This window comes from Marmota monax, unplaced genomic scaffold (assembly GCF_021218885.2).
Source record: "Marmota monax isolate L192 unplaced genomic scaffold, Marmota_monax_Labrador192_F-V1.1 WCK01_AAM20220418_F8-fsc00409, whole genome shotgun sequence".
Classification (NCBI taxonomy): domain Eukaryota; kingdom Metazoa; phylum Chordata; class Mammalia; order Rodentia; family Sciuridae; genus Marmota; species Marmota monax.
Genome location: NW_026693620.1, coordinates 360,884 through 388,650, shown reverse-complemented (window position 1 = coordinate 388,650; position 27,767 = coordinate 360,884). Strand labels below are relative to the sequence as shown.

Genomic DNA, 27,767 nt, shown 5'->3' with positions numbered 1-27,767 from the left:
AAGACTCAGGTTTGTAAATTAGTAAGCAGAGTTTCTTACTGAGGTTTTTTTTTTTTTTTTGCTCCTTTTTTTCTAAGTCTTCCTAAATATATATGTCCTTTTTTTTTTCATAACTAAAAGTGAAATAACCTGAGTCAGTCTCTTTCTTTGGCCTTCTATGCTGCTTCCATTTTCATGACAGAAGAGATACTGCCACTCAGCAACCTTTTCCACATGGATGGAATGGAGGCATTCTTGGGGACAGTCACATTCACAATGACATGGTTGGGGCTAGGCCTTTGTCTCTGTAACTACAACTTCTATGAGGACTGTTCCCTGGAATTGCTTCCATAAGCTTTCCCAGGCTTTCAGTGCTGATGTGTGGCCATGGTTGCTTCATGTTTGAGCTTACAAATTGGCACTCTTGGTGGGACCTCACTTGTCCAACTTTTCTTCTAGCTTTTCATGCTGAAGTCACTCAGGGCCTCCTAACCTCAAAAATATTTGCTATAACTAGTTTCCCTCCCACGAAGCTGCACATTCTATCAGTTAGTTACCTGGTGTTTCTTTTCCTATTGGTGAGCTCCTTCTTGAAATATCCTAGCAGGAACCTGGCCTTTACTGAGTATTATTTAAACCTTATCTTAAAGATAAGGATTGAGATTTCTGTCTCTTTCCCCTCAAGGTTGTTGTTCCCATGCAGATTTTCTCAACTGCTCCTCATGACTAACTCTGCAGGTCATAGAATAATATGAGGGGCAGTTTTTATCAGTCTTATGAATTCCTTGCAGCAGGTGCTTCTTCTTGATTATATATTGGTTTAGTTGATTGGATGTTATATATACACAATGATGAAAAGGAAAACCTTGAATGGCAGCCTGGCTCAGTAAAAACTTTTAGAACTTATGCCACATGAAGCATATCAGTATGAGAGGAAAACACACTACATTATTGTTTGTTTGTTTTTTTTTTTTAATTTAGAATGGTTTGTTAACTATATTAAGAATGCAATTTTAAAATTAAAATTTATATTTAACAAATGACTGTAATATTTAAAACTAATTTTATATAAATATTACTAAGAGGTTAATGTGGCCATCAAGAAAGTTCCTTAAAAGTACTGTATCACTTAACCAATAAAACAATCATAAAATAGGTCTTATTACCATGATTTTCAGATGAGGAAATTGGAGATAACAAGTGGTAGAACTAAGGTTTGAAATACCTTGTTTGAAATCAAGTAAGCAGCATTGGTGAAGCTAAAGATAATTTGTAGGAGGCTGAAAGAATTATAGTAGACAATATACACACGCAGTGCTCACCATGTATTTGGTGGTGTTCTGAACAGTTCATATGTACTAACTCCCAACATTCTCATTCAACCTTTCTGACTTCTCAGGGCAGTGCCAACCCCATAAGACCCAGGTGTCTCTCATTTCAGAAAGGAATCTACCTTCACCTATCAAAACAGTGCTGCATTATATATCCAGATGTCCAGGTTATGTAAACATCATTTTTTCAACTCCTCTTCTATCAAAAGTTTTTTGGGTGACATCTACTATATTAAGTAGCCTGTTTGATTAGTAGACTATCCCATGGATAAAAGATTAAACTGAAATAGGTCTCATGGTCATACTGAATCTCAGGGCTACTAAGATTTTAATTCTACCATTCTGGAATCAGTTTACAAAAATAGGATAATGGTATATAATTCCATAGCCTCTTATACTCTCTGAACTTTAAAAATGGAGTCAATATAACCCAGCCATTCTCATTTCATTTCCATCTCGGTAACTGATGTTTCAACTCCAGTATCAATTTTCATTCACATCTCAAAATGAAATCTCAGCAATGGCTTTGACATTTTATCCATAAAGGGTGGTCTCCCCTTGTCTCCTCACACCATTATTTGTATGAAGCTATTTTAGTTTACCAAAGATTTTTCTAATCCCACAGCTTCCTTTTCTTGTGGGGAGCATGAATGAGTACTTCACACTAATACACTATTATAATTATTGTTTGTGCCTACTAACCTCTACCCTCTCTCTTCTCTTTGATATGTGATCTATTTCTATATGTTTTATATGTTTATAACTCACCTCAAGCCCTTTGTAAGAAGATTGTGAATAAGGATCAAGCACAGTGTTGTTTATATTTCAGTTTTTCCTGTCCCCTATTGTGTACACTACAATTACTTCCTGGGAATTTTAAGATTCTTGGGCTCTTGTTTCCCCTAGCCCCCAGGATCTTTATCTTATTTTTTTATAGATAGTTTAATGGGAGATCCTTCTGTCATGGTGAGTTTCTATCCAGACATTCCTGAAGATGAGGCATCTGTGACCTGTGGAGAATTTGTCTTCCTTATGGACTGCTCAGGAAGTATGCAGTGTCCCATGAATAACCAGAACCAGTCTCAGTCACGCATAGAGGCAGCCCAGGTAAATCCAGTTTCTTCTTCTGAGTCAGGTAGACAAGTGAGGGTGAATCTGAGGCGTTAAAGTGGGGTGTATTTGGAGGTGTAGGTCTGTTCTCCACCTGAGCAGCAGCTGGTATGACCACTCGGAGGCCTTGGAAGGTAAAGTGGCATGGAACCAAGGTGACAGGCTACAGCCCCAAGAGTTGGCTCCACAAGGTCTAGAGAAGATCCTCTCACTCTCTCCTCATCCTCTCTCCCCTTCAGGAAACACTGATTCTGCTGCTGAAGAGTTTGCCTATAGGCTGTTATTTCAACATCTATCAATTTGGATCCTCCTATAAGGAATTTTTTCCGTAAGTCTCTGAAAAGGCCAGAAAATAAATACTTTAAAGGGAGGAACTCTATTGTAAAGGGATTACTGTTACCGAAAGCTCATTTCTTGTGTCTGATGCCAATTTGATAATGAGGACATTGTTTTGAGAAAAGGAAAAAGCTTATTCCTTTTCTGGCAAAGGGGAAGCTAAGGGACTCCTGTTCCACAAGGTGTGATTCTGCCCATCAGGGAGAACTGAAGGTTTTGTAAGAACAGTTCTAGGTGTTTTGTAAGAACAGTTTTGGTGTTGCCTGTGGGAGGTTGTGATTCACTTGTTAATTTGGGAGATAGCCATTTCTTAGATCTCTGGAGCCCCTCCTGAAGTCTGAGTTACTTGGTTCCTAAAGCAGGTGTGATAACTATCAGCCTAAGACTGGAAAAAGATAGCCCATCCCCCACCCCTAGGTTAGGGAATGGGAGAGGGAGGAGAGGAAAAGAAAACATGTCCATTTTAAAATAAGCTTCAGTGGCAGAGCAGCAAAGTCTATATTCAAAGCATGAGGTGTACCACTGTAGGATTACTGAAGGGTCGACCTGAGTTTGGGGGATTTGGGGTGGGATTGCTCTTTTTTTTTTGGTAGGGGGGTTACCAGGGATTGAACTCAGCAGGGGCACTAGACCACTGAGTCACATCCCCAGCCCTATTTTTTGTATTTTATTTAGAGACGGGGTCTCACCGACTTGTTCAGTGCCTCACTTTTTGCTGAGGCTGGCTTTGAACTCACAATCCTGTCTCAGCCTCCTGAGAGGCTGGGAAGGATTGCTATTTGATGGGGTTTCTCAGCAGCAGGCAATATGAAGCGGCCACCATGCAACTGGATGCTTTTGTTTCTCTCAGGGAGAGTGTGAAGTACACTCAGCAAACAATGGAAGAGGCAGTGAACAGAGTTAAGCTCATGAGAGCAGATCTAGGGGGCACTGAAATCTTGGCACCACTTCAGAACATTTACAGGAAGCCCTCCATCCCTGGTCACCCCCTACAGGTAGGAAATGGAACAGACTTAACAGAAGGACACAGAGAAAATGAAAGAATTAATGTCCTTGAGCTTTACTGCAGGAATTTTAAAATATGGTGTGTATTTTGAAGACTCTATTTTATAATAAAGAGAAGTGGTATTTTTCTTATCCATTCACTCAATTGGATGGACAGTGGAACTGCCTCTGTGGAATGCCCCAAAGCCTCTGGCAAAGTCAGTGTGTGGAGGAGCCCCAAATCCCCAGTGTTTCCAGCAATCCTGCGAGGACAGGATCCCAGTGACAGTGGAACATGGAAGAGTGCACGCCTGTTTGAAGAGCCCTTGGAGTCTCTGGAATGAAACAATTGGGGTTTTCAAGGGCAAATCCTGATACCTTGCAATGAGATTGAGGATTGATGTGTATTTTCTTTCTTTGTACAGCTTTTTGTCTTCACAGATGGAGAAGTTACTGACACATTTAGTGTAATTAAAGAAGTTCAGTCTAACAGCAATAAACACAGGTACGAACTGAAAGTGATTTCTGCTGGGGTGACCATACTGCAGTAGGGCCACATAAAACCTACAGCCTCATGATACCACTGTTGACAATGCTTGCAGAAGAATGACCCATTCTAAAATTTTATTCTTACCAGTTGAAAATGTATTTTTCTTTACAGAAACAAATGGTAGTTTTCCAAATAACACCAACAACACAGAAAACTCTTTGTCCTTTATTTTTCTAAGCCACAATAGAAGAGAGGTTTGATTAGTGTGTTTTTCTTTATTACAAACGTCTTTGACAAAGTTAAACAGGAAACTACATGAATTACTGTGATTTAGCTTGATGAACTATCACAGTGAGCACAGAGTGACCCCACACAGGTCTAGAGCTAGAATGTTATCAAACTTCTTCCTCTTTACCCTTCACTCATATCCTGTTCTCACTCCCAATCCACTTGTTCTCCTGACTTATAGCTCAATGGATTGTCTGTCCTTGTTTTCAGTTTAAAATAAGTGAGCTATATAGTAGGTTATTCTGTCTCTCTCTCTCTCTCTCTCTCTCTCTCTCTCTCTCTCTATATATATATATATATATATATATATATATATATATATTGTTTTTCTTCTTGTTTTCTACAGTGTGTTGAGATGCAAACATATGTTGCATGTAGCCATGGTAAATTTTGATTAGTGAATATTATTCCATGGAATAACCATAATGTAGTTTCTCTTGATTCAAATGCTGATGGACTTTGGTTTGTTGTTAAAAATAATGCTGCTATGAACATTCTTTCATCCTTGTATTTACCTTTTGTTCACCCACATCTTTATAGTTAACCCTCCACATCTACAAGTTCCATATCTGTGGATTCAAATTTTTATGTAATATTTATATTGTATTAGGTATTATAAGTAATCTAAAAATGATTTAAATTATACAGGAAGATATGTGTAGGTCATATGAAAATATTATACCACTTTACACAAGGGACTTGAGTATCAGATCTGGAAGTTGTTTCCACATGGGATTTTGGAACCAATCCCCCATGGATGTGGAGGGAGGAGTGGGTATTGACATTTATATACATATATATTTCTTTCAGTAGACAGAGTTGCAGAATTTGAGGGAAATGCCAGACAGTTTTTCAAGTGGCTATAGTCATTTAATTCACAATGTCTTTACAGAAGGTTTTTAGTTGCTTCATTTTCTATCCAAAATTTATTGTATATCTAAAGTGATATCTCATTATAGTTTTAACTTATAGTTTCTCAGTGGCTCAACATCATACATAATTTCATCTGTATTGGCCATTCAGTTGTCTCCTTTTGTGACAGAGATTCAATTTGCTTTCCTATTTTTTAAAAATTTTATATTATATCATTTATGTATAGTTCACTTTATAATCTGAATGCAAGCACATTGCTGACTGTATGTTCCAAAAATATGTTTTCTCACTATATAGCTTGCCTTTTTACCCTCAAAATTTTATCTTTTGAGTAATGGTTATTCTTATTATAATTCAATTTTTGTTCTTTTTCTTTATGATTAGTGTTTTTTAGATGTATTTGTGTGTGTGTGTGTGTGTGTGTGTGTGTATGTTTTATTTGAAGTACTTTCTTATCCAACATAATGAAGGTATTTTCTTTTGTTGTTTTTATATTTTGTCATTTCGTCTTTTCTATTTAGTTATAGAACATATTTGTAAATTATGTTTGTGTAACATGTGTAGTAGCAGATCATGTTTTATTTTTATCATGTAAACATCAATTTTTTTCTCATTTATGGAAAATTTTGCATTTCCCTCACTGATGGGCATGCCCTGTTTTCACAAGTATGTGCCTGTACCTGTGTGGCTTGATTCTAGATTTCCTGTACCCCTCGATTGGTCTGTTTATTTCATTTAGTTATATTTAGGACCCTGTATTTATATTGTAACTGTAGTATTACCTTGTCAGTTTTTAACCAAAAAATGTCTAGTAGGATATTGATTAGAATTATACTGACTTTTTAAAATCAAGTTTTTAATTAATTAGTTTATTTTAATTAGGCACATATGACATCATAATGCATTTTGATCCATTGTACATAATTGCAGCACAACTGTACATTTTTCTGGTTGTACACAATTCAACATCACATAATATGTGCACTCATACATGTACCTAGGGTAATCATGTCCATCTCATTCCACGTCTTGCCTGCCCCCTAAAATCAATTTTTGGAGGATTTAGTATTTACTATGCTGAGTTTTCCATCTATTTACAAGGTACATTTGTCCCTCAGTCTCTGTGTAGCATTGGTTCCATAACAACCCTAAACTACCCAAATCAGAAGATGTTCACCTCTGACATACTTGGCATAGTAGTTGTATATAACATACTTACAGTCTCCCATATACTTTTAACTATCTCTAGATTACTCATAATACCTACTACAATGCAAATGCTAGGTAAATTGTTGCTATACTTTACTATTTAGGAAATAACAGAAAAAGTGGTATATACCTGTTCAGTATAGACAAAATTAAAATTTATTTTTAATCTTCTGTTGATTAAATCTGTAGACAGAAAATCTATAGACACAGGAGGATAACTGTATGTTTATGTACTTACCTTCCCCCCAAAAAGGACATTCTGCTAAATGGTCACTATAGAACTATTTAATTTAGAACATGTAGTATTGAGATAATATCATATTCCATATAGGCCATATTTGTCAGTTTTCTTTTTTTTTTTATTGTGGGTTGTTCAAAACATTACAAATTTCTTGACATATCATATTCCACACTTTGATTCAAGTGGGTTATGAACTCCCACCTTCACCCCATACACAGATTGCAGAATCACATCAGTTACACATCCATTGATTTACATATTGCCATACTAGTGTCTGTTGTGCTCCGCTGCCTGTCCCATCCTCCACCCTCCCCCCTCCCCACCTCTCCCCTCCCTTCCCCTCCTCTCTCTCTACCCCCGCCACTGTATAAACCTGAGGGTCTCCTTCCATTACCATGCAATTTCCCTTCTCTCTCCTTTTCCCTCCCACCTCTCATCCCTGTTAAATGTTAATCTTCTTCTCCTGCTCTTCGTCCCTACTCTGATCTTAGTTACTCTCCTTATATCAAAGAAGACATTTGGCATTTCTTTTTTAGGGATTGGCTAGCTTCACTTAGCATAATCTGCTCTAATGCCATCCATTTCCCTGTAAATTCTATGATTTTGTCATTTTTTAATGCAGAGTAATACTCCATTGTGTATAAATGCCACATTTTTTTTATCCATTCATCTATTGAAGGGCATCTAGGTTGGTTCCACAGTCTTGCTATTGTGAACTGTGCTGCTATGAACATCGATGTAGCAGTGTCCCTGTAGCATGCTCTTTTTAGGTCTTTAGGGAATAGACCGAGAAGGGGAATAGCTGGGTCAAATGGTGGCTCCATTCCCAGCTTTCCAAGAAATCTCCATACTGCTTTCCAAATTGGCTGCACCAATCTGCAGTCCCACCAGCAATGTACAAGTGTACCCTTTTCCCCACATCCTCGCCAGCACTTGTTGTTGTTTGACTTCATAATGGCTGCCAATCTTACTGGAGTGAGATGGTATCTTAGGGTGGTTTTGATTTGCATTTCTCTGACAGCTAGAGATGTTGAGCATTTTTTCATGTACTTGTTGATTGACTGTATGTCCTCCTCTGAGAAGTGTCTGTTCAGGTCCTTGGCCCATTTGTTGATTGGGTTGTTTGTTCTCTTATTGTCTAATTTTTTGAGTTCTTTGTATACTCTGGATATTAGGGCTCTATCTGAAGTGTGAGGAGTAAAGATTTGTTCCCAGGATGTAGGCTCCCTATTTACCTCTCTTATTGTTTCTTTTGCTGAGAAAAAACTTTTAGTTTGAGTAAGTCCCATTTGTTGATTCTAGTTATTAACTTTTGTGCTATGGGTGTCCTATTGAGGAATTTGGAGCCCGACCCCACCGACTGTAGATCGTAGCCAACTTTTTCTTCTATCAGACGGCGCGTCTCTGATTTGATATCAAGCTCCTTGATCCATTTTGAATTCACTTTTGTGCATGGCGAGAGAAAGGGATTCAGTTTCATTTTGTTGCATATGGATTTCCAGTTTTCCCAGCACCATTTGTTGAAGATGCTATCCTTCCTCCATTGCATGCTTTTAGCCCCTTTATCAAATATAAGATAGTTGTAGTTTTGTGGATTGGTTTCTGTGTCCTCTATTCTGTACCATTGGTCCACCCGCCTGTTTTGGTACCAGTACCATGCTGTTTTTGTTACTATTGCTCTGTAGTATAGTTTGAAGTCTGGTATCGCTATACCGCCTGATTCACACTTCTTGCTTAGCATTGTTTTTGCTATTCTGGGTCTTTTATTTTTCCATATGAATTTCATGATTGCTTTCTCTATTTCTACAAGAAATGCCGTTGGGATTTTGATTGGCATTGCATTAAACCTATAGAGAACTTTTGGTAATATCGCCATTTTGATGATGTTAGTTCTGCCTATCCATGAACAGGGTATATTTTTCCATCTTCTAAGATCTTCTTCTATTTCTCTCTTTAGGGTTCTGTAGTTTTCATTGTATAAGTCTTTCACCTCTTTTGTTAGGTTGATTCCCAAGTATTTTATTTTTTTTGAAGATATTTTGAATGGAGTGGTTGTCCTCATTTCCATTTCAGAGGATTTGTCGCTGATATACAGGAATGCCTTTGATTTATGCGTGTTGATTTTAAATCCTGCCACTTTGCTGAATTCATTTATTAGCTCTAATAGTTTCTTTGTAGAGCCTTTTGGGTCTGCTAGATATAGAATCATATCATCTGCAAATAGTGATAATTTAATTTCTTCTTTTCCTATTTTTATGCCTTTAATTTCTTTCGTCTGTCTAATTGCTCTGGCCAGTGTTTCGAGAACTATGTTGAAGAGAAGTGGAGAGAGAGGGCATCCCTGTCTTGTTCCAGATTTTAGAGGGAATGCCTTCAGTTTTTCTCCATTCAGAATGATGCTAGCCTGAGGCTTAGCATAGATTGCTTTTACAATATTGAGGTATGTTCCTGTTATCCCTAGTTTTTCTAGAGTTTTGAACATAAAGGGATGCTGTACTTTGTCGAATGCTTTTTCCGCATCTATCGAGATGATCATATGGTTCTTATTTTTAAGTCTATTGATGTGGTGAATAACATTTATTGATTTCCGTATATTGAACCAGCCTTGCATCCCAGGGATGAATCCTACTTGATCATGGTGTACAATTTTTTTATATGTTTTTGTATCCGATTCGCCAGAATTTTATTGAGGATTTTTGCATCTAGGTTCATTAGAGATATTGGTCTGTAGTTTTCTTTCTTTGAAGTGTCTTTGTCTGGTTTAGGTATCAGGGTGATGTTGGCCTCATAGAATGAATTTGGAAGTTCTCCCTCCTTTTCTATTTCCTGAAGTAGCTTGAAAAGTATTGGTATTAGTTCTTCTTTAAAGGTTTTGTAAAATTCTGCTGTATACCCATCGGGACCTGGGCTTTTCTTAGTTGGTAGTCTTTTGATGGTTTCTTCTATTTCCTCAATTGATATTGGTCTGTTTAGGTTTTCTATATCCTCCTGACTCAATCTGGGCAGATCATATGACTTAAGAAATTTATCTATGCCTTCACTATCTTCTAATTTATTGGAGTATAAGGATTCAAAATAGTTTTTGATTATCTTCTGTATTTCTGAAGTGTCTGTTGTGATATTGCCTTTTTCATCCCGTATGCTAGTAATTTGAGTTCTCTCTCTTCTTCTCTTCACTAGCATCGCTAAGGGTCTGTCGATTTTGTTTATTTTTTCAAAGAACCAACTTTTAGTTTTGTCAATTTTTTCAATTGTTTCTTTTGTTTCGATTTCATTAATTTCAGCTCTGATTTTAATTATTTCTTGCCTTCTACTTCTTTTGCTGTTGTTTTGCTCTTCTTTTTCAAGGATTTTGAGATGAAGTATGAGATCATTTATTTGTTGGTTTTTTCTTTTTTTAAGGAATGAACTCCAAGCAATGAATTTTCCTCTTAGAACTGCTTTCAATGTGTCCCATAGATTCCGATATGTTGTGTCTGTGTTTTCATTTATCTCTAAGAATTTTTTAATTTCCTCCTTGATGTCTTCTATAACCCATTGATCATTCAGTAACCTATTGTTCATTCTCCAAGTGATGTATGCTTTTTCCTTCCTTCTTTTATCGTTGATTTTCAGTTTCATTCCATTATGATCAGATAAGATGCATGGTAATATCTCTACTCCTTTATATTGTCTAAGAGTTGCCCTGTGACATAATATATGATCTATTTTTGAGAAGGATCCATGTGCTGCTGAGAAAAAAGTGTAACTGCTTGATGTTGGGTGGTATACTCTATATATGTCAATTAGGTCTAGGTTATTAATAGTGTTATTGAGTTCTATAGTTTCCTTATTCAACTTTTGTTTGGAAGATCTGTCCAGTGGCGAGAGAGGTGTGTTGAAGTCTCCCATGATTATGGTGTGGTGGTCTATTAGACTCTTGAACTTGAGAAGAGTTTGTTTGACGAACATAGCTGCACCATTGTTTGGGGCATAAATATTTATGATTGTTATGTCTTGTTGGTGTATGGTTCCCTTAAGCAGTATGTAGTGTCCCTCTTTATCTCTTTTGATTAACTTTGGCTTGAAATCTATTTTATTTGATATGAGTATGGACACGCCTGCTTGTTTCCGAAGTCCATATGAGTGATATGATTTTTCCCAACCTTTCACCTTCAGCCTATGTATGTCTTTTCCTATCAAATGCGTCTCCTGTAGGCAGCATATTGTTGGGTCTTGTTTTGTGATCCATTCTACTAGCCTGTGTCTCTTAATTGGTGAGTTTAAGCCATTAACATTTAGGGTTATTATTGAGATATGGGTTGTTCTTCCAGCCATATTTGTTTATTTCTGTTACTAAACATGGTTTGTTTTCCTCTTTGATTGTTTCCCCCCCCCTTTACTGTCCTACCTCCCACTGTTGGTTTTCATTGTTATTTTCCATTTCCTCTTCCTGTAATGCTTTGGCTAGGATGTTTTGAAGAGATGGTTTTCTAGCTGCGAATTCTTTAAACTTTTGTTTATCGTGGAAGGTTTTAATTTCATTCTCCATCCTGAAGCTTAATTTCGCTGGATACACAATTCTTGGTTGGAACCCATTATCTTTCAGTGTTTGAAATATGTTATTCCAGGATCTTCTAGCTTTCAGAGTCTGTGTTGAAAGATCAGCTGTTATCCTGATTGGCTTGCCCCTAAATGTAATCTGCTTCCTTTCTCTTGTAGCTTTTAAAATTCTCTCCTTATTCTGTATGTTGGGCATCTTCATTATAATGTGTCTAGGTGTGGATCTCTTATGATTTTGCACATTCGGCGTCCTGTAGGCTTCTAGGATTTGGGATTCTGTCTCATTCTTCAAGTCTGGGAAGTTTTCTTGTATTATTTCATTGAATAGACTGCTCATTCCTTTGGTTTGGAGCTCTGTACCTTCCTGTATCCCAATGACTCTTAAGTTTGGTCTCTTAATGTTATCCCATATTTCTTGGATGTTCTGCTCATGGTTTCTTAACAGTCTTGCTGAGCTGTCTATGTTCTTTTCCAGTTGAAATACTTTGTCTCCATTGTCTGATGTTCTATCTTCTAAGTGTTCTACTCTGCTGGTAGTATTCTCCATTGAGTTTTTAAGTTGGTTTATTGCTTCCTGCATTTCTAGGATTTCTGTTTGTTTGTTTTTTATAACCTCTATCTCCCTGTATAGTTGATCCTTTGCTTCCTGGATTTGTTGGCGTAATTCATTGTAGAAGTGATCTTTCATTGTCTGATTTTGCTGTTTAATGTCTTCCTTGATACTCCAGATCATCTGAAGCATGTATATCCTGAATTCTTTATCTGACATTCCATCTGCTGCAGCTGTTACCTCTTCTAAAGTTGCGTTGACCTGCATTGCTTGTGGTCCTTTCTTTCCTTGTCTTTTCATACTGCTTGCGTATCTTTCCTGCAGGTGCGGGCGGCGGCTCTGCTCTCTCCTTATTCCAATTGGGGTGTCGTGGCTACCACGCCGGCAGGTCACTGGGCCTGTTCTGGGAGCTGGTGGCGGCTCTGTTCTGCCCCTACTCCAATTGGGGTGACAAGTGTACCACGCCGGCAGGCCACCGGGCCTGATCCGCCGGTCGGTTGCAGGTTTGTCTACCCTGCAGGCGCGGGCGGTGGCTCTACTCTGCCCCTACTCCAAATGGGGTGACATGTCTGTCGTACCGGCAGGCCACTGTGCCTGTCCCGCTGGTCGTTCGCAGATCTGCCCACCTTTCGGGCACAGGTGGAGGCTCTGCTCTGCCCCTACTCCAATTAGGGTGGTGTGTGTACCACGCCGGCAGGCTCCTGGGCCTGATCCGCCGGTCTGTTGCAGGTCTGCCTACCTTGGAGGCGCGGGCGGCGGATCTGCCCTGCCCCTCCTACCACGCCTGCGGACCCCTGGGCCTGATCTGCAGGTTGGTCACAGGTCTGCTCACCCTGCGGGCACGGGTGGCGGTTCCGCTCCGCCCCCACTCCAATTGGGGTCACGTGACCACCACACCGGCAGGGCCTTATCCGGGCGTGGGAGAAGGATCTGCTCTGCCCCTACTCAGGTTGGGGTGACGTGTGCACCACACTGGCAGGCCACTGGGCCTAACCCGCCAGGCTGTCACAGGTCTGTTTACCTTGCAAGCGCGAACGGAGGCTCTGCCCTGCCCCTCCTACCACGCCCATGTACCACTGGGTCGCGGGTCTGCCCACCTTGCGGGTGCGGGTGGCGGCTCCGCTCTGCCCCCTCTCCAATTGGGGTCACGCGGTCACCACGCTGGCGAACCGCTGGGCCTGCTCCGGGCGCTGGCGGCGGCCCGTCTCCTCCCCTCTGGCTCGATGACAAATTGAGGAGACTCGGGTGTCTGTGCCCCACCCCCCGTACCAGGAGACCAACTGTTTATGTTGCCGCTGGTATTGATGAAGTTCTCTCCTCCGCCGCTTTCTGATGACATCAGATCTCTGCCATGTTGGTATCCTATGCGAATGGCAGCATTTCGTTCCCCTTGCCGGGCAACCAAAGCAACGGGTGAGTCCTGACCGGCCCTCAGCAGGACCCGGACCGAGAAGCAGTTTCCGGGCTCCTAGCCCCGGGCCAGGGAAGTTCCGGGAGCCGGAACTCGGCCGCTCTGTGCTCGGTGTAAGCTCCTATAAGTGTAGGCTCCAAGAAGCAGTCCCCGCGGGCTCAGTTCCGGGAGCCGGAATTCGGCCGCTTAGTGCTTGGTGTATGCTCTGATAGGAGCAGGGTCCAAGAAGCAGCCTCCGCAGGCTCCGCAGCCCTGGGCCAGGGCGGTTCCGGGACGGTTCCGGGAGCTGGAACTCGGCCGCCCCGCGCTTGGTGTTCGCTCCGATAAGATCAGGTTCTAAGAAGCACCCAGGCACTGAACCCTAGCAATCTGTCTGCAAGCCGCAGGCGAATTGCAGCCTGAAATTACCTGTTCTATGGCTGAATGAGCTGCGGTCAGTCGAAAACAGGTATGGTGATGTCAGCTTTCCAACATGGTGGCTGCTGGCCTCCTCTGTGGTCTGACCGGTGTGGAGAACCGAGATGGACCGCTTCCTTCCCCCATCTCGATCCCAGAATTCAGCCCTGAGTACGGTGCTTGCACGGCTGGCAGAAACTGCAGCGCTGTATCCCTGCGTCGCTATCTCCTCGTTTCCCAGCGCGCGCTGCAGACTCTTGTCAGTTTTCTAATAATTTGATTTTTAGTTTTGTTCCTGTTGTAGAAACAAATCCAAGAAGAAATATTTTATTTAGTTTTTTTGACTGTTTTGTCTTTTTTACTGGAATAATTCAGTTTTTCATTACTTTTATAGGATTGATAGTTCAAAGAGAACTAGACAGATATTTAGTAGAATCTCGGTTTGTATTTGTTTGACTGTTTTAATTCATGTTTAAATTAATACTAAGCATTTGGGGTAGAAATATTGCAAAAGTGTAACATTGGGCCTGGTGATATTACCTTTGACAACTTAGTTACATACAGGGTGCTTTGTGACAGATAAATTTTAAATTTGGTAAACATGTTGCTTTCCACAACATTACTCAAATTTGTTACTTTAAAAATTATGTTATTACTATCCCTGGTAGTGCAATGCTATTCTTTTTTTGGTTTGATTTTTTTTTTTTCAAAGCAGTGATTGGATTGAATCCAGAGCCCTACACGTGCAAAGCAGTTGCTCTGCCACACAGCTACATCCTCAGCCCACAATGGTGACTTTTAAAGTATCAAGTTTTCCACATTCACTAGCGGCCATCCTTCTGTAAAGAAGAGCCTTTTCTCTCTTTCCTCTCTTCCCTTCCTTCTTTTGTTCTATCAATATGTATTCTTTAATTCTTCCACTATTTTTTAATGTATTAGGTGGCATAACTATCATCATCTCTTTAGATTCTCAATATTTCCAGATCTGATCAATGGGAGCCCCTTTTATGTGCCCCCATATCTTTTCCATGTGTCTCTTGGGTGTTTGAATATTTTCTTGTTTTCAACCCAGAATGTGCCCTTCCCCGGCCTGCACTCAAGCATTTCCCAAGAAGCCCTGTTCCATTTAGTTGGAATCATAGGTAGAAACTGGCATTGAGTGCTACCTATGCTTCTGACTATTGGCAGATACTGATTCTAGGTATTTCAGGGGACAGAACTAGCAAATATTTTTTAAAAAATCTTAAATTTTACTGATGTCCAAATTTCCAATGCAATAACATAGCATTCTTTCTCTTTATCTCAAATTCTATGTTGATATCTTCTTTCATTCAGGTGAGAAACTTAATTTTCCACAAAATCAGTGAATTTATTTATTTCCTTAATCTAACAACACATTCAAAATCTCTCTGTAATATTTTATAATTCTCTGCATAGAGACCTTCATGTATTTTTCATTAGTTCATTTTCTTTAGGTGTTTGATATTGTTTTAAGTAATATTTTTTTCATATTTTTATTGAATAGATATTTAATTTCACTAAAGAAATTAATTTTTCTTACATTAACTTTTGTATAATGACTGTGCCTCATTGAGATATTAATTCAAATGGTGTACTGTAGATTTGTAGTGCAAAAATTGCCTTTTTCCCTATTCTGTGGAAGATTTCTTCTTAAGTATTTGCTAGAAGTTATAGTGGACTCTCTGGAACTGGAAAAGTATGGGAAATTATTTTTTAAACAATTTATGTTTTTGTATGTTCTTATTTTTACAAAAAATTGAATATTTTTAAAAAAATTTCTTTGCAGTAACATTCTACAGATATCACCTTAAAGTGTCACTTAATGTCATGATGTCTATAGTGATACTACTACCTTTTCAATTCTGATATTAGTCACTTGTACCTTATATTTTCTTCACATAGAAGTTTCTCAATTTTCATGATCTTCCAAAGACCACTATTTTTTGTTTTGTTCATCCTCTCTATTTGTACAAATTTTTGTTTTATTTTCATTTGTTCCTGTTTCCATCATTTTCTTTCATTTAAAATATTTGGTTTAATAGTTGTTCCTTTTCTAGTATCTTGAGATAGATGTTTAGATACTTAATTATGAGGTTTCTTGTTTGTTTCTAAGTCAAGTTTTTAAAACTATAAATGTAAGTATATCTGTAGTTAAATTCTGAATTTGAACTTGTCATTTTTCATTTGCAAGTTTTTGAGCATATTTCCTAATTAATATGATGATTTTCTTTTTAAGCTGTGTTATTCACAAGCACATTGCTTAATTTTCTCAGATTTTCTATATTCGTTTAGATATCAGATATTTTATATGAATGTTCATAGAAATTCTTTAGGCCTCTAAATTATATCCTGCCTCCTGCAGGTCTTACTCTGCTCTGATGGATGTGTACACTAGAATCAGACAATCTTGATATGATTAGGATCTAATTAACTTCAGCCATGGTGATGGCCTATTTCTAATTCTCCTCTATGTCTTGAGTGTAGTACCCTAGGGTTCTGTCCAAACAGCTGAGAGGTTTTCAGAGACACTAGCCTGTTGGAGATCTCAGTCGCTGCTTTTTCTTCTCACTTTGGCCATTCGTTTTGTACTTGACACTTTCCTCAAAGGGTAAATGGACATCTGGTACCAGGCTCGAAGCTCTTGGCTTCCTTCCTCTTTCAGGATTTGGCACTTAGCTTCTTAAAGACTTTGTATACAATTGATTCAATTGTCTTATTGTCTTTACTGCTTTCAAATAAATTATTAAAAATATTGTGCACAGCTTCTCCCTCGCCAGAAACAACTTAGTCCAACATTGCTGAGATCAGGACAGGGGAAGTTTTGATTCACATATTCAATTGCTATGAAGTCATAAAAAGAAGTCATATGTTTAAGTTCTAGTTTTTCTTCTTGCTAGATGTTTGGAAAAATCAATTAATCTCTAAGCAATGGTTTCTTTACCTGAAATGGTGATACTTATAGTAGAACTTACCTTGTAGGTTTATTGTGAGGCTTAAAAGAATAAAACTATGTAAAACATCTAGGAATTGTCCTTGACACAAAATATGTACTATATACATTTTTGTTTTTATTGCCGTTATTATTTTTATTATCATTGACATGAATCATGTTAGTGAGTTCTAGGCATTTTTCAGTTTAGTTTTTATAAATAAAAAAACATTTAAAATTATGCATATATGCATTGTATAATATGGACTAGAGTTTAAAAATCATAATGGAAATTTAAAGATGAGATCATAAAGAGACTAGCAGGATGTGATCTTTTGGGAGAATGAACCCAGTTAAATCACTGCAATTACATATCTGGTCCTTATCCTCACAAGTTAAGAGCATTAATCCTAATACTGATGTCACTTGAGGGTGATGAGTCACACAAACACATGTCAAAATAGACACATAAGCCTGCATTCTAGTGTATGAATTTATGATGAAAACTTTCATTTCTGCCATTTTAAGGCTTATCATAGTATTACTAAGGCATTGTCTGTTTATGTACAATTTTATTTTGGAAACCAAATTGAGGTTAAAAATCTCCATCAGTGCACATGGGCCACAACAGGATGAGAACTTTTACCTTAAGAGTAGGAGACACATTTCCATGCCCTAAACCTTGCAGGAGCAACATCATGATGCAGCAGTATCAGTCAGGAACTGATGACAGTTTCTAGCTTTTCCTTGGTTTTCTAGGGGACTCTTGTAGTTAGTCATAGCAGTGTTCTAGTGTCATGTCTACCATTTATAAAAGATGTGATCTTGCACAGATTTCTTAAATTCTTAGGGTCCTTGTTCTTTATGTATGAAATGAAACACAGCCTTGCCTCTTAGGAGACTCAGGATGATTCAATCATACTATTAATTTCAGGAATTTATTAAGGTTCCAAAATATACAATATTCTCAATAAACGGCTATTACAACTTTTCTCAATGAAGTAGACTATCTCATCATGTAGTTTTCACCATTATGTATAAATTTTATAAGTTCCTGTGTCTAACCTCCATTCATTTACAATTACAGATGTTTCTCATTTGGCATTGGAGAAGGTGCCTCCACCAGCTTAATAAAAAGCATTGCCCGGGTGTCAGGGGGAACTTCTGAGTTTATCACAGGCAAGGACAGGATGCAGCCCAAGGTGAGGGGCAAGCCATGTGTCCAGAGGTGGTCAATCCAGACCAAGTATGCAGCAGGGTGGGGGACACTGCTGCAAGGGCAAGAGCCTAGCTTGCCTCTAACATGCATTTTTCCAAATACCCAAGGTATAAATTATACTTTCAGAGGGGCTGATTGGGTCTCACAGCAAATGTTTTTACTTTGGAGAATGGCATCTGACCCTAATAGCTGGAAGTCCAGAGATAAGATTCTGAAAGAGCTTGGGCTGGGGATATTGCTCAGTGGTAGAGTGTTTGCCTGGCATGCATGAAGCCCTGGGTTTGATCCCAACACCACCAAAAAGAAAAGGAAAAAAAAAAAAACCTCCATGAAAGAACTTTAAGTCTTGTATTTAAGTGCCCAAACAGAAACTAAGAGCTTTGGCTATCGTGTTTGAGACTCCAGGCCTGTGCTTCAGGACCTCTTTTAGTGGCAAATTGATATTCCATTATCAGTGTGCACAAGGAAAAGATCTCTCTGGTTCTGTGTCTAAGTTCCTCTTTCCCAGTTACTGCCATGCCTTCTCTAGTTCCATTCTCCATGGATCAACTTGCCCTAGCATATCCTTCATTCACATTTATGCTATTAAATCTCTCAACCTTAGCTTCCTGTATGTAAAGCAAGATAAATAATACCCATATCCCCAAGATAGGGTTAAGGATCAGACATAACTTGTATTGTACCATATAGCAACTGATACATGATAAATATTGAGTTAATTATAATTATCTTCATCCTTTTTTATTTATGCTTATTGTATTTCCTTTCATCCATCAGGTTCTTAGGTCTCTGAAGCACTCTCTTCAGCCTGCAGTAGAAGACATCTCCTTGAGCTGGAATTTGCCTCCTGGTGTGTCTGCTAACTTGCTTTCTCCAGAGCCAACGGTCATCTTTAGGGGTCAGAGGTTGATCCTCTATGCCCGACTCACTGGAAAAATGCCGGTGAGTCCCAGTTCTTATTTGTTTCTCTGTTCAGAGTAGCTACTGCCCTGACAGTTTCATTGAAGCTGGTTGGTGTATTAGGATTTTAGTAAGAGGTTGTAAATGCCAGGTAGAATCAGCTCTCTATCTCCCCCATCATTTCAGGTCTCTGGTTTCCTGGGATACCTAATCACTACTAAGAAATGATAATGTGCTGAGCTGGGGAGTTGCCCCAGTTCTGATCACTTTCTCTGTGACCTTTTCTTTTTATCACTTTTGTTCTTCTCCAATTTGTAGGCAGCAGAGGCTACAGGAGAAGTAGGCCTCAAGTACACGCTCCAGGGCAAAAGATTTGAGGATAAACTGACATTTTCTCTCCAACCCAAGCCAGATGCTGAGTGAGAATTGTTTTCCCTTCTCTTTCTTGTTTTTCTGACCCTTTGCTCCACTTCACTTCCTTGCCTTTTCATCTTGTTCCTTTCATTCTTCTTCTTCCTTCTTCTTTTTTCTCCTTTCTTACTGCTTAGATTCCTTCTTTGGACTGTGGCTTAAAATGTGTCCTTGTATTCATTCTTCCTTTGTGTGCCACTCTGTTTCTATTCTTTCCTTCTCTAATTTTTCTTTCCTCTGCTATCTCTAAATTTTAAGAGCACCTATTAGCTAGAATGTGGGTGTTTTCCCCCACCTCTCTGGAAATTTCTTTTTTTTTTCTTTCAGCCTCACTATTCACCGTCTTGCTGCCAAATCCTTCATCCAAACCAAAGACCTTGGCCTCACACAGACCCCAGCAATGGACAAAAAAGACGTGTTGAAGATCAGCATTGAATCTGGAGTTATCAGCTCCTTCACAGCATTCATTGCCATAAACAAGGAACTCAAGCAGCCAGTTCAGGGGCCCCGGGCTTACAGGCAGATTCCAAGGCCAGTTCTGTACAAAGCCTTTGTGAACTCAAGGATTTTATGTGGTGAGTTCTATTCCATGCATAAGTCTCATGAATAGCTGCACACACTATTTTAAGGAAATTGCTGTGAAATATTTTTAAAAACATTGTTTTCTTTTTTTTTCAAAAAAATTATACACACATTTAGTAGTAGATAGACACAATAACTTTATTTTATTTGTTTGTTCTTATGTGGTGCTGGGGACTGAACCCAGTGTCTCACACATGCCAGGCAAGCAATCTACCACTGAGCCACAAACCCAGCCTGCCCTCCACCTCTAGCATTTCTGCCTAGTGTTAAACTTTTTTGTCTTAGTGAAGTAGAATATGACCTATTGGCAGAGAGATTTAATATGAAAAGGATAGTAACATGTACAAGGTGCACATAATCATTTAACAAATAGTTTAAATATGAAGCTGATTTATGTTCTTGATAATGAGGTAGCTAATGATTATCCAAATGGCTGACATTTGGGATGATGTGGGACTGGAAGTGGTGGAAGTCAGGACTCAAAGAAAAGGCAAATATTTAAAGGAGTCACTGGGAATAGTTGGAAAATGGATTGTCCAGAGAGAAATAGAAACATCTGTGAAGGAGGGTTGAGGGTCCAGTTAAGTTTGGCACCTTGACTTATTTCGTGGGACCACACCGCCAAAAAAAACCCTTAGCTTATGTTTATCTTTTCAGCAACTTTGGTATAAAAATGAAGCAGCTGAACAGTTGGGCTCATTTCAGTTTTGGGGTTTTGCTAGATTGGGTGTAATGAAAGGAAATTACCAATGTGGATTTGTAGATGTTGATAAGCAGTTGGCAAAAATTAAAATTCAGATGTAGATTGAGTACACAATGAAGATGGAAGGAGGTTGATATATAGGAAAGCAATATATCAAAAGATATATTAAAGACTTAAGTGATTAAAGATTAAAGACTTAAGTGATCTAGAGGAAGTGAAAATTCAGATAAAACAGGAAAACATGGATAGTATATTTAAAAGTAAGATTTTTTTTCAATTTATTTTTTATAAGTGAAACAATTCTTTGTGATAACAAAACCATCATGACTTTGGAGAGTGAGACTGAAGAAGAATAGAACCCAAGTAATTAAGTTGAGAAGGCTAAAAACCTGGCTGTCTCCATGGGAGCTGAAATCTCTCAAGAGGATGGCCGACCTAGGAATAGAGTGAAGTCTATGGTCTGGTTTTCAGTTTCCTTAGGGGATGATGGGAGATGACCAAGAGTTTGGGAGCTGATAGTAATAAGGACATTTGGGAGGTACCGTGTGAGGGTGGAGGAATATTGATCTGGACTGGATAGGTTGCCAAACCTGGATGGTTGGACTGCAGTACATTGAACAACAGCCAAGTGAGAGAGATGGAGGGAAAAGAATATTTTGCGAGGATTCATGAGTCTTCATTTAAGACTTAGTTGGAAGGAGCCTCTTGAAATGAAAGTAAAGAGGTAGGTAAGATTGTTTAGCCTGTGTCAGGGGTTAGAGAGGGAATAATAGAAAATAGAGATCTGAGAGTGTAAGGGTGTGTTGTGTTCAGTGGTGAGCTCATGGGAGAAGCACAGTTAGGGTAGAAACTGAAGCTGACTGATATGGATGGGAAAGTGTGTGTCTCAAATAATCCTTAGACTTTATATTATTTTGGCCTGCTGCCGACAGCAAGGGCAACTCATTGTGTACATCGGTATTTTTCAGATTTTCAACAGAACTCAGGCTATAATGATTGTTTTTATCTGTGGTTACATGGGATTCAGCTTTCGTTGCTACCATGACATATCAGGAGAATGGTTAACATCCCCATAGGCCTATAAATCACCGTGGTCCACAGTGTAAGTGAGCATCTTTCCAGGGACATTTTCTCACCACTCTTTGTTACACATAGGATCAAGCGCACCTGTATTATATACTCAGAGCTTGGGGAATACGTGCTCATATCTCAGCGGTTCTGTCTCTATGATGGGAAACCCATGTTCTTCCAACAACAGTAGGACCAAGTCAAAAAGTTATCATAAAGGTGAGGTGGCCTTATTTCACTTCTCTAATCTACCATGTAGACTTTCTAGTCTATAATGTCGACTAATGGGATGATTTCTAAATAAACACAGCCTTTCCCCCCCCTCTCTACCTGCATATGTTGTCTGCAGGCAACAGAGTTCTGTCTGGAAACAGCAGAACTCTGCTTTCACCCTGTTTGGGCCCCCATTTCCCTAGTCATCCTTTTACAATTTGGGTTTGAAGATAGACCTGGGTACTGTCTGACCATTCTCTCTGGAGCAGACTTGTGGCAGCCTGTCTCTGAATCCTGCAGCTTATCTCAGGTGTGCTCAGAGTTCAGGGGCTCAGTGGTTTCCTCTCGTTCCTTTTTTCTATTTTTCCCTCAAAGTGATTGGAGGCACTAAACTTATGCAGCTGATTGACCTCCAAAAAGCAAATGGTTCCTGGGATCTGAATGAAGATCTGACTAAGATCCTAGGTGTGAGTTTGGAAGACCTTCTTGCTGCACACCCTGCCCAGGTAAGATTCAAAGAAAACAATGGAGTAGGTATACTTTTAAGGAAGTAAAGTTTGTAATGAGGAGTGGGGGTGTGTATTGGTCATTGTTTCATCACTATAACCAAAATACCTGACAAAAGCAACTTAAAGGAGGAAAGATTTGGCTCAGAGTTTTTAGTCCATGGTCAGCTGGCTCCATTGCTTTAGGTGTGAGGTGAGGCAGAATAGCATGGAGGAAGTGCTTGGTGGAGTAAAGTTGCTCAGTTCATGGCAGCATGGAAACAGAGAAAGAGCAGAGGAAGTGGGGTGGCAAGGGACAAGATATAGCATTCAGAGCATGTCCTTAATGTCCCACTTCTTCCAAAAATGCCCTGCCTTCTCCTAATAATCCGCTCAAATCATTAATCTACCAAATGAATTAATATACTGATGAGGTCAGAGCCCTCATTATCTAATCATGTCCTAAAAGCTCCATCAGTGCATTGTTGCATTGAAGAACAAGTTTTGACATCTTTGGGGTACATTACAGATCCAAACCATAAAAGGGTAGATCAGGATCCACCTGAGAAAGCAGAACACAGAGGGATCCACAGACATAGTTAACTTCTAATAAGTCAAGGTTGAAAGTTTTTCTGGTTATTTTAGAATAGAAATAACAAGGAATTTATGGGCCAGCTAGTAGGAGTTCATGTGAAGGTTGATGGAATACAAGGAGAAAGTAACAATCCTTTGGATTTAAAATAATATTCCCTTCCAGACATCTTAAATGTAAAGTTAAAACTCAGTTTGTCTTCTGTACCAGGAATTGTGCTAACTTAACATTCATGACCACATTTACTCCTCACTTCAATTAAATAAGGTGGGTCCTATTCATGTTGTTGTTTGTAGATAAAGAAGCTGAAGCTTACAGAAGTATAAATATGTGTCTGAGCCAGTGAGTGGCAAAGCTGCATTTAATGATAGGACTATCTGTCCTCAGAACCACTAATGATAACCCCACTATTAATAGTAAAGAATGTGGTTCATACATAAAAATGTTCATCAAAGTCAGGATAAGTGAGTACAAATTGGAGCCACCTAGTTATTTTAATTATTGAAATATACTGACATAGATAAAATAAATTCAGAATGTACATTCAGTTAAGGTAACTTGCTAAAACTTCTACTCCTAGAGAAATTGATAAAATATGATGGCTGTCAAAAACATAAAAGACAAATCCCATTTCAAACTTTCAAACTTAAGAAAACAATGAACTAACCTTCAGATATTCTATGATCTGAACATGCAACATCCATGAGTCACCTGTGGCTATCGAGCCTTGGAATTGTGGCTAAGGTTAAAATAAAAATTTTAATTGAATGGAGGTGTTCTATGTTCTGAAATATATACTGACTTCAGGTAAAAAATAAACAATGTACAATGTACTATCAAAATTATTTTATATTGATTTCAAGTTAAAATAATCATTTTTATAGTGTATTGGCTTACATAGATACTAGCTGAATTCAGAGCTCACCAGTAGAACACATGCTTAGCATATTGAGGTCCTGGATTCAATCCCTGGCACCAAAAACAAAATAAAGTAAAATAATAATAAAATTCTGCCTATTTGCATTTTACTTTTTAAGGTATAGCTACTGGACAATTTAAAATTCATTCTGTGTCTGGATTTTATTTCTAAAATACAAGAATGATTTTTAAATACTCAGAAGTTGGAGCAGGGATGATGAAGTTCAAGGAGCACAAGACATGTCAGGTTGATGTTTCCTTTTTGACATGGCAACAAAGCCAACAAATCAAGTGAGTCAGAGACCTGGTAGATATTTATTTCAGGAGGGAATTTGAATGTTTTGTAATGATGAATATCTGGACCAAGAGTGAAGGAGTTGAACATTCAGAACAGTTAATTATGAATTGATTTTAAAATGGAATATATTTTTAAACCATGAAACTGAATTTTTATATATCTTCTGTGAAGATTTTGATGAGGATATAGATCAGATTTTCCTATTCATGGATGACAGAAAAGAGAACTAAAGTCTTAGGATGACAGAAAAGAGAACTAAAGTGTTAGTCAAGAGTTTTGGGATTCCTAAAGTCTGCTAAACAAGGAATTGCAATTTTTTCATGAAACAATGCGACCACCACTACTGCAAACAGAAAATATAGTAATAATACAACTAAAGAATAGCTTTTGGTTTTAAATTCTCAATGCCACAGTTGAAAGGGGGAGCAATCTGCCTCAAAAGTCATTGCATATGAAAGTCAGAGGTTTGGTTTGGTTACAAACAACATCAGCATATTGGAAACAGGAAGAGGGGAGGCAAGAAGATTTCCTGAACTGCCACAGTACTGTTGAACTGAGGTCAGAGAATTCATAAGAATGTTCTCCTCCAGTTGTTTTTCAAAAATAATTGTGACCTTTGTTTTTAAACCAGGAAAACAGCATGGGAGTTCCTGCTGCTTTTACATGACCTTCCTTTTCAGGAAGAATTGAAGGAACTAAAATTTTGATAGAATTGAGACTATTCAAAGAGGACATGGTAGCTTTTTACAAATTTTAAAGCTCATGATATATATGGGAAATTTCCCTTTATCCACTGACTCTATAACCTGAAGTTTTCATGAACAGTTGGTGAAACTCATGGGTGGCAGTCTTCTGATCTATGGATGAGATAATCTTTTAAGGAGTATGATTACAATTAGAGTATTCAGAATCAGTCACACCTCAATTATTTGCTGGAATACTAACTTTGGGCACTTCATTTCACTTCTGTATGAAGCATTTTTTTGTCTTTAAAAATGTGGGACTGGGTGTGGTGGTGCATTCCTGTAATCCCAGCGGCTCTGGAGGCAGAGGCTGGAGGATTGTGAGTTCAAAGCCAGCCTCAGCAATTTAGCTAGGCGCTAAGCAACTTAGTGAGACCCTGTCTCTAATAAAATACAAAATAGGGTTAGGGATGTGGTTCAGTGGCTGAGTGCCCCTGAGTTCAATCCCTGGTACCCCCCCCAAAAAAAAAAATTTGGTTATTGATAATTCCTCATGCCTTTGTTTAGTGGAGAGTTAAGAATGAGGATTAAAATTTTAAAACATGGGGAATGATGTTGGCCAACTTATATCGTTATATTATGTGCATGTACAAATATGTAACAAGAAATCCCACCATTATGTACAACTATAATACACCAATAAAAATGTGGGAATGAAAAAAAAACATGAAGACACTTTATAAGATTGCCAAGCATGTGTTTCTCTTACACAACTGGGTAATCCTTGCATGGGTGTTAGGGGTCTCTACACAGCTCTGGATTTAAAGCTTATGACCTTTCTACTCTAAGACTCAGTAGACTGTTGCCTTGGGGTACATGGCCTATCATTGTGCCTTGCAAGTTACAGAGTTAGAGGGAGACCAAATAATACCATCTAGCAGCAATTTGGGACTTGCCAGCAAGGAGGGCATGGCACTCTTTGCATGTCCTTAAGGGGCTTCCTGCCCCAGCCTAGAGTCTTCAGAGAAGTCTCTGTCTATTATACAGGATGTGGACCTCTCAGTCTGGGCCACTGTCCTGGCTGTGGTCTGGCTGCACACCCATGGTAAAGACCAGAAGATGGAGTGGGAGCTTCTAGAAAGGAAAGCTGTGGCCTGCATTCACACCCAAGCAGGTAAGAACCCACTCCCAGGGCCTTTCCTTCCCTCCCAGGAAGACAGTTCCCAGCTGTGCACCTCCAGCCCTGGCAGAGGGTGACCCCAAGAGTCTTCATAGTCACTTACCTCACTGTCTTGGTCCAGACTATTTCTGATCTCTCAAGAGTCCTTTCCTTGGCAGGAGGAGGGTAAAATCTTTGATTTGAGGTAGGAGGGGGAGAGTTGAGTAAAGATGTAAGGGAACATGGATGGGGAGTGTGAATTTCTACAAGGACATAAAGTATGCTTACTCTCCTCTCTCTCTCAGTACTGAGCTGAATAAGTACCCGGCTGGACTTGGAAAACCTCCTCCTTGGAGGTTTATTATCTCACAGCTGCTGAGTGATTCTGAGATCCAGAGAAAAGTAAAGGAGAATGTGGGCATGAAGTAAAGAAAAATAAAGAGTATTGAGGAAAGATAAAGCAGAACTCAGGGTTTGGGGGGTCACTGGGAGAACAGCTATCTCATCTGCTGTCCCCCATCCCTGATGATTCTTAACCTTCTTCACAGGCTCCACTGTGCCCATGCTTGTGAAGGCTGCAAATACTCTCCTGAAGTCATCTGTGGACCTTGCTGTCTTTGCTCCCTAAGGATGTCTTCCAGAAAAAAGAAAAAGGTGGGGTGGGGGGAGAGGTTTCTCCTTGGCTATCAGCACACCTTCACCATTTCTTCTACTGTAATGTTTTGTGTTTTAAATCTCACCTATATCTCTCTTGAAATAAAAGTAAAGGATGTTCACACCACCTTGCCTCTCTAAGCACATCCCTTTGAATGTAATCTTCTTTCCCCAGCATGACCCTCAGACAAGTAATGGTGGTCCCAGAACCTATACCTTTCCCAGAGAAGTTCAAAGCATCCATTTGCAATACTTAATATTCCTTCCAGGCTTTCCAGAGTGATGACAAGAAAAACAGGTGACATGGCCACCAGACTAACAATTTCAATATTCGATGCCAGAGATTGCCTAAATTATAGAATTCTCTGTACAATTTTTGTCACCCATTTTTGCTCTTATATATTTACCAGAACTATACAAGAAGTCTTCTATCTTTGAAGGAAGAGTTGGAGGGCAATTAAAAGCCAACATCAGTGTTGATGTGACCTCAAGATTACAAAGAGAAGTACATGAAGGGTACACTGTGAGCACTAGCCCTGTTGGAATCCTTCTCAGTGAATTCTTCTTGCGTTTGTGAGCCTATACCACATGCTTTTGCTTTCAATCTGCCTAAATGACATGGGTTGGGCTAATTGTTGGAGACAGATGTTCTCTTAAATCCTGAACACCTTGTAATAGGATTATAACCTTAGCGCTAGCCTGATCCCATGAGGACTGCATATTAGGTTCTGATCTAGTGCAATAGAGAAAGAATAGGATTGATGGTAGACCTGAACCTGGGTTGCTCACCACATAAAGAACAGTGGAAGTCCAGATGATGGCTTCTGACTCTTATGTCTCTCATACCTTATCAGAATGAAGTGGTCCTATTTGCTGTATTGTCAGTATTAGAATGCCTATTTGTATACATACTTTGTTTTCTGGTCTTTCATAGATTCACTCATTGAATCTTCATTGGTTTTATTACCTTTATTTTCTGTGTCAAATTTGCTGACATTTCCACTGTTCACAATGAATTCTGTCCCCACATCTTCTCCTGTAGACTGATTTACTGTCTTGCATGAAGCAAGCAAAGGGCAGTTTTCAGAAAACCATCACTAAAATCTTGAACACATATGTAGCTAGGTACGTGAAGACTAAGGCAAATGGCTTACCCCCTCAGGGGTAATTTTTCCATTTGCAGAATTGAGGA

General features: G+C 39.1%; 1 protein-coding gene across 6 annotated transcripts in view; it reads left to right on the top strand.

Annotated features, from left to right (window-relative positions):
• Nucleotides 1-26,702, top strand: part of Vwa5a (von Willebrand factor A domain containing 5A) — a 36,142-nt gene extending 9,440 nt beyond the window's left edge. Inside the window, exons 7-19 of one of the 6 annotated variants that reach the window (XM_046459664.1) lie at nt 1,421-1,477; nt 2,248-2,417; nt 2,660-2,748; nt 3,607-3,751; nt 4,166-4,245; nt 17,778-17,892; nt 18,687-18,851; nt 19,128-19,228; nt 19,548-19,795; nt 21,661-21,792; nt 22,162-22,292; nt 25,810-25,936; nt 26,470-26,702. In XM_046459664.1, the coding sequence (XP_046315620.1) occupies nt 1,421-1,477; nt 2,248-2,417; nt 2,660-2,748; nt 3,607-3,751; nt 4,166-4,245; nt 17,778-17,892; nt 18,687-18,851; nt 19,128-19,228; nt 19,548-19,795; nt 21,661-21,792; nt 22,162-22,292; nt 25,810-25,936; nt 26,470-26,549 (1,640 nt within the window). In that variant the 3' untranslated portion in view covers nt 26,550-26,702. Of the gene's footprint in view, nt 1-1,378; nt 1,478-2,247; nt 2,418-2,659; nt 2,749-3,606; nt 3,752-4,165; nt 4,246-17,777; nt 17,893-18,686; nt 18,852-19,127; nt 19,229-19,547; nt 19,796-21,660; nt 21,793-22,161; nt 22,293-23,028; nt 23,053-23,073; nt 23,131-25,809; nt 25,937-26,226; nt 26,425-26,469 lie in introns of those variants that run through there. The other 5 variants (XM_046459663.1, XM_046459665.2, XM_046459667.2 and 2 more) reach the window with 5 other exon arrangements.
• The last annotated feature ends 1,065 nt before the right edge of the window (nt 26,703-27,767 follow it).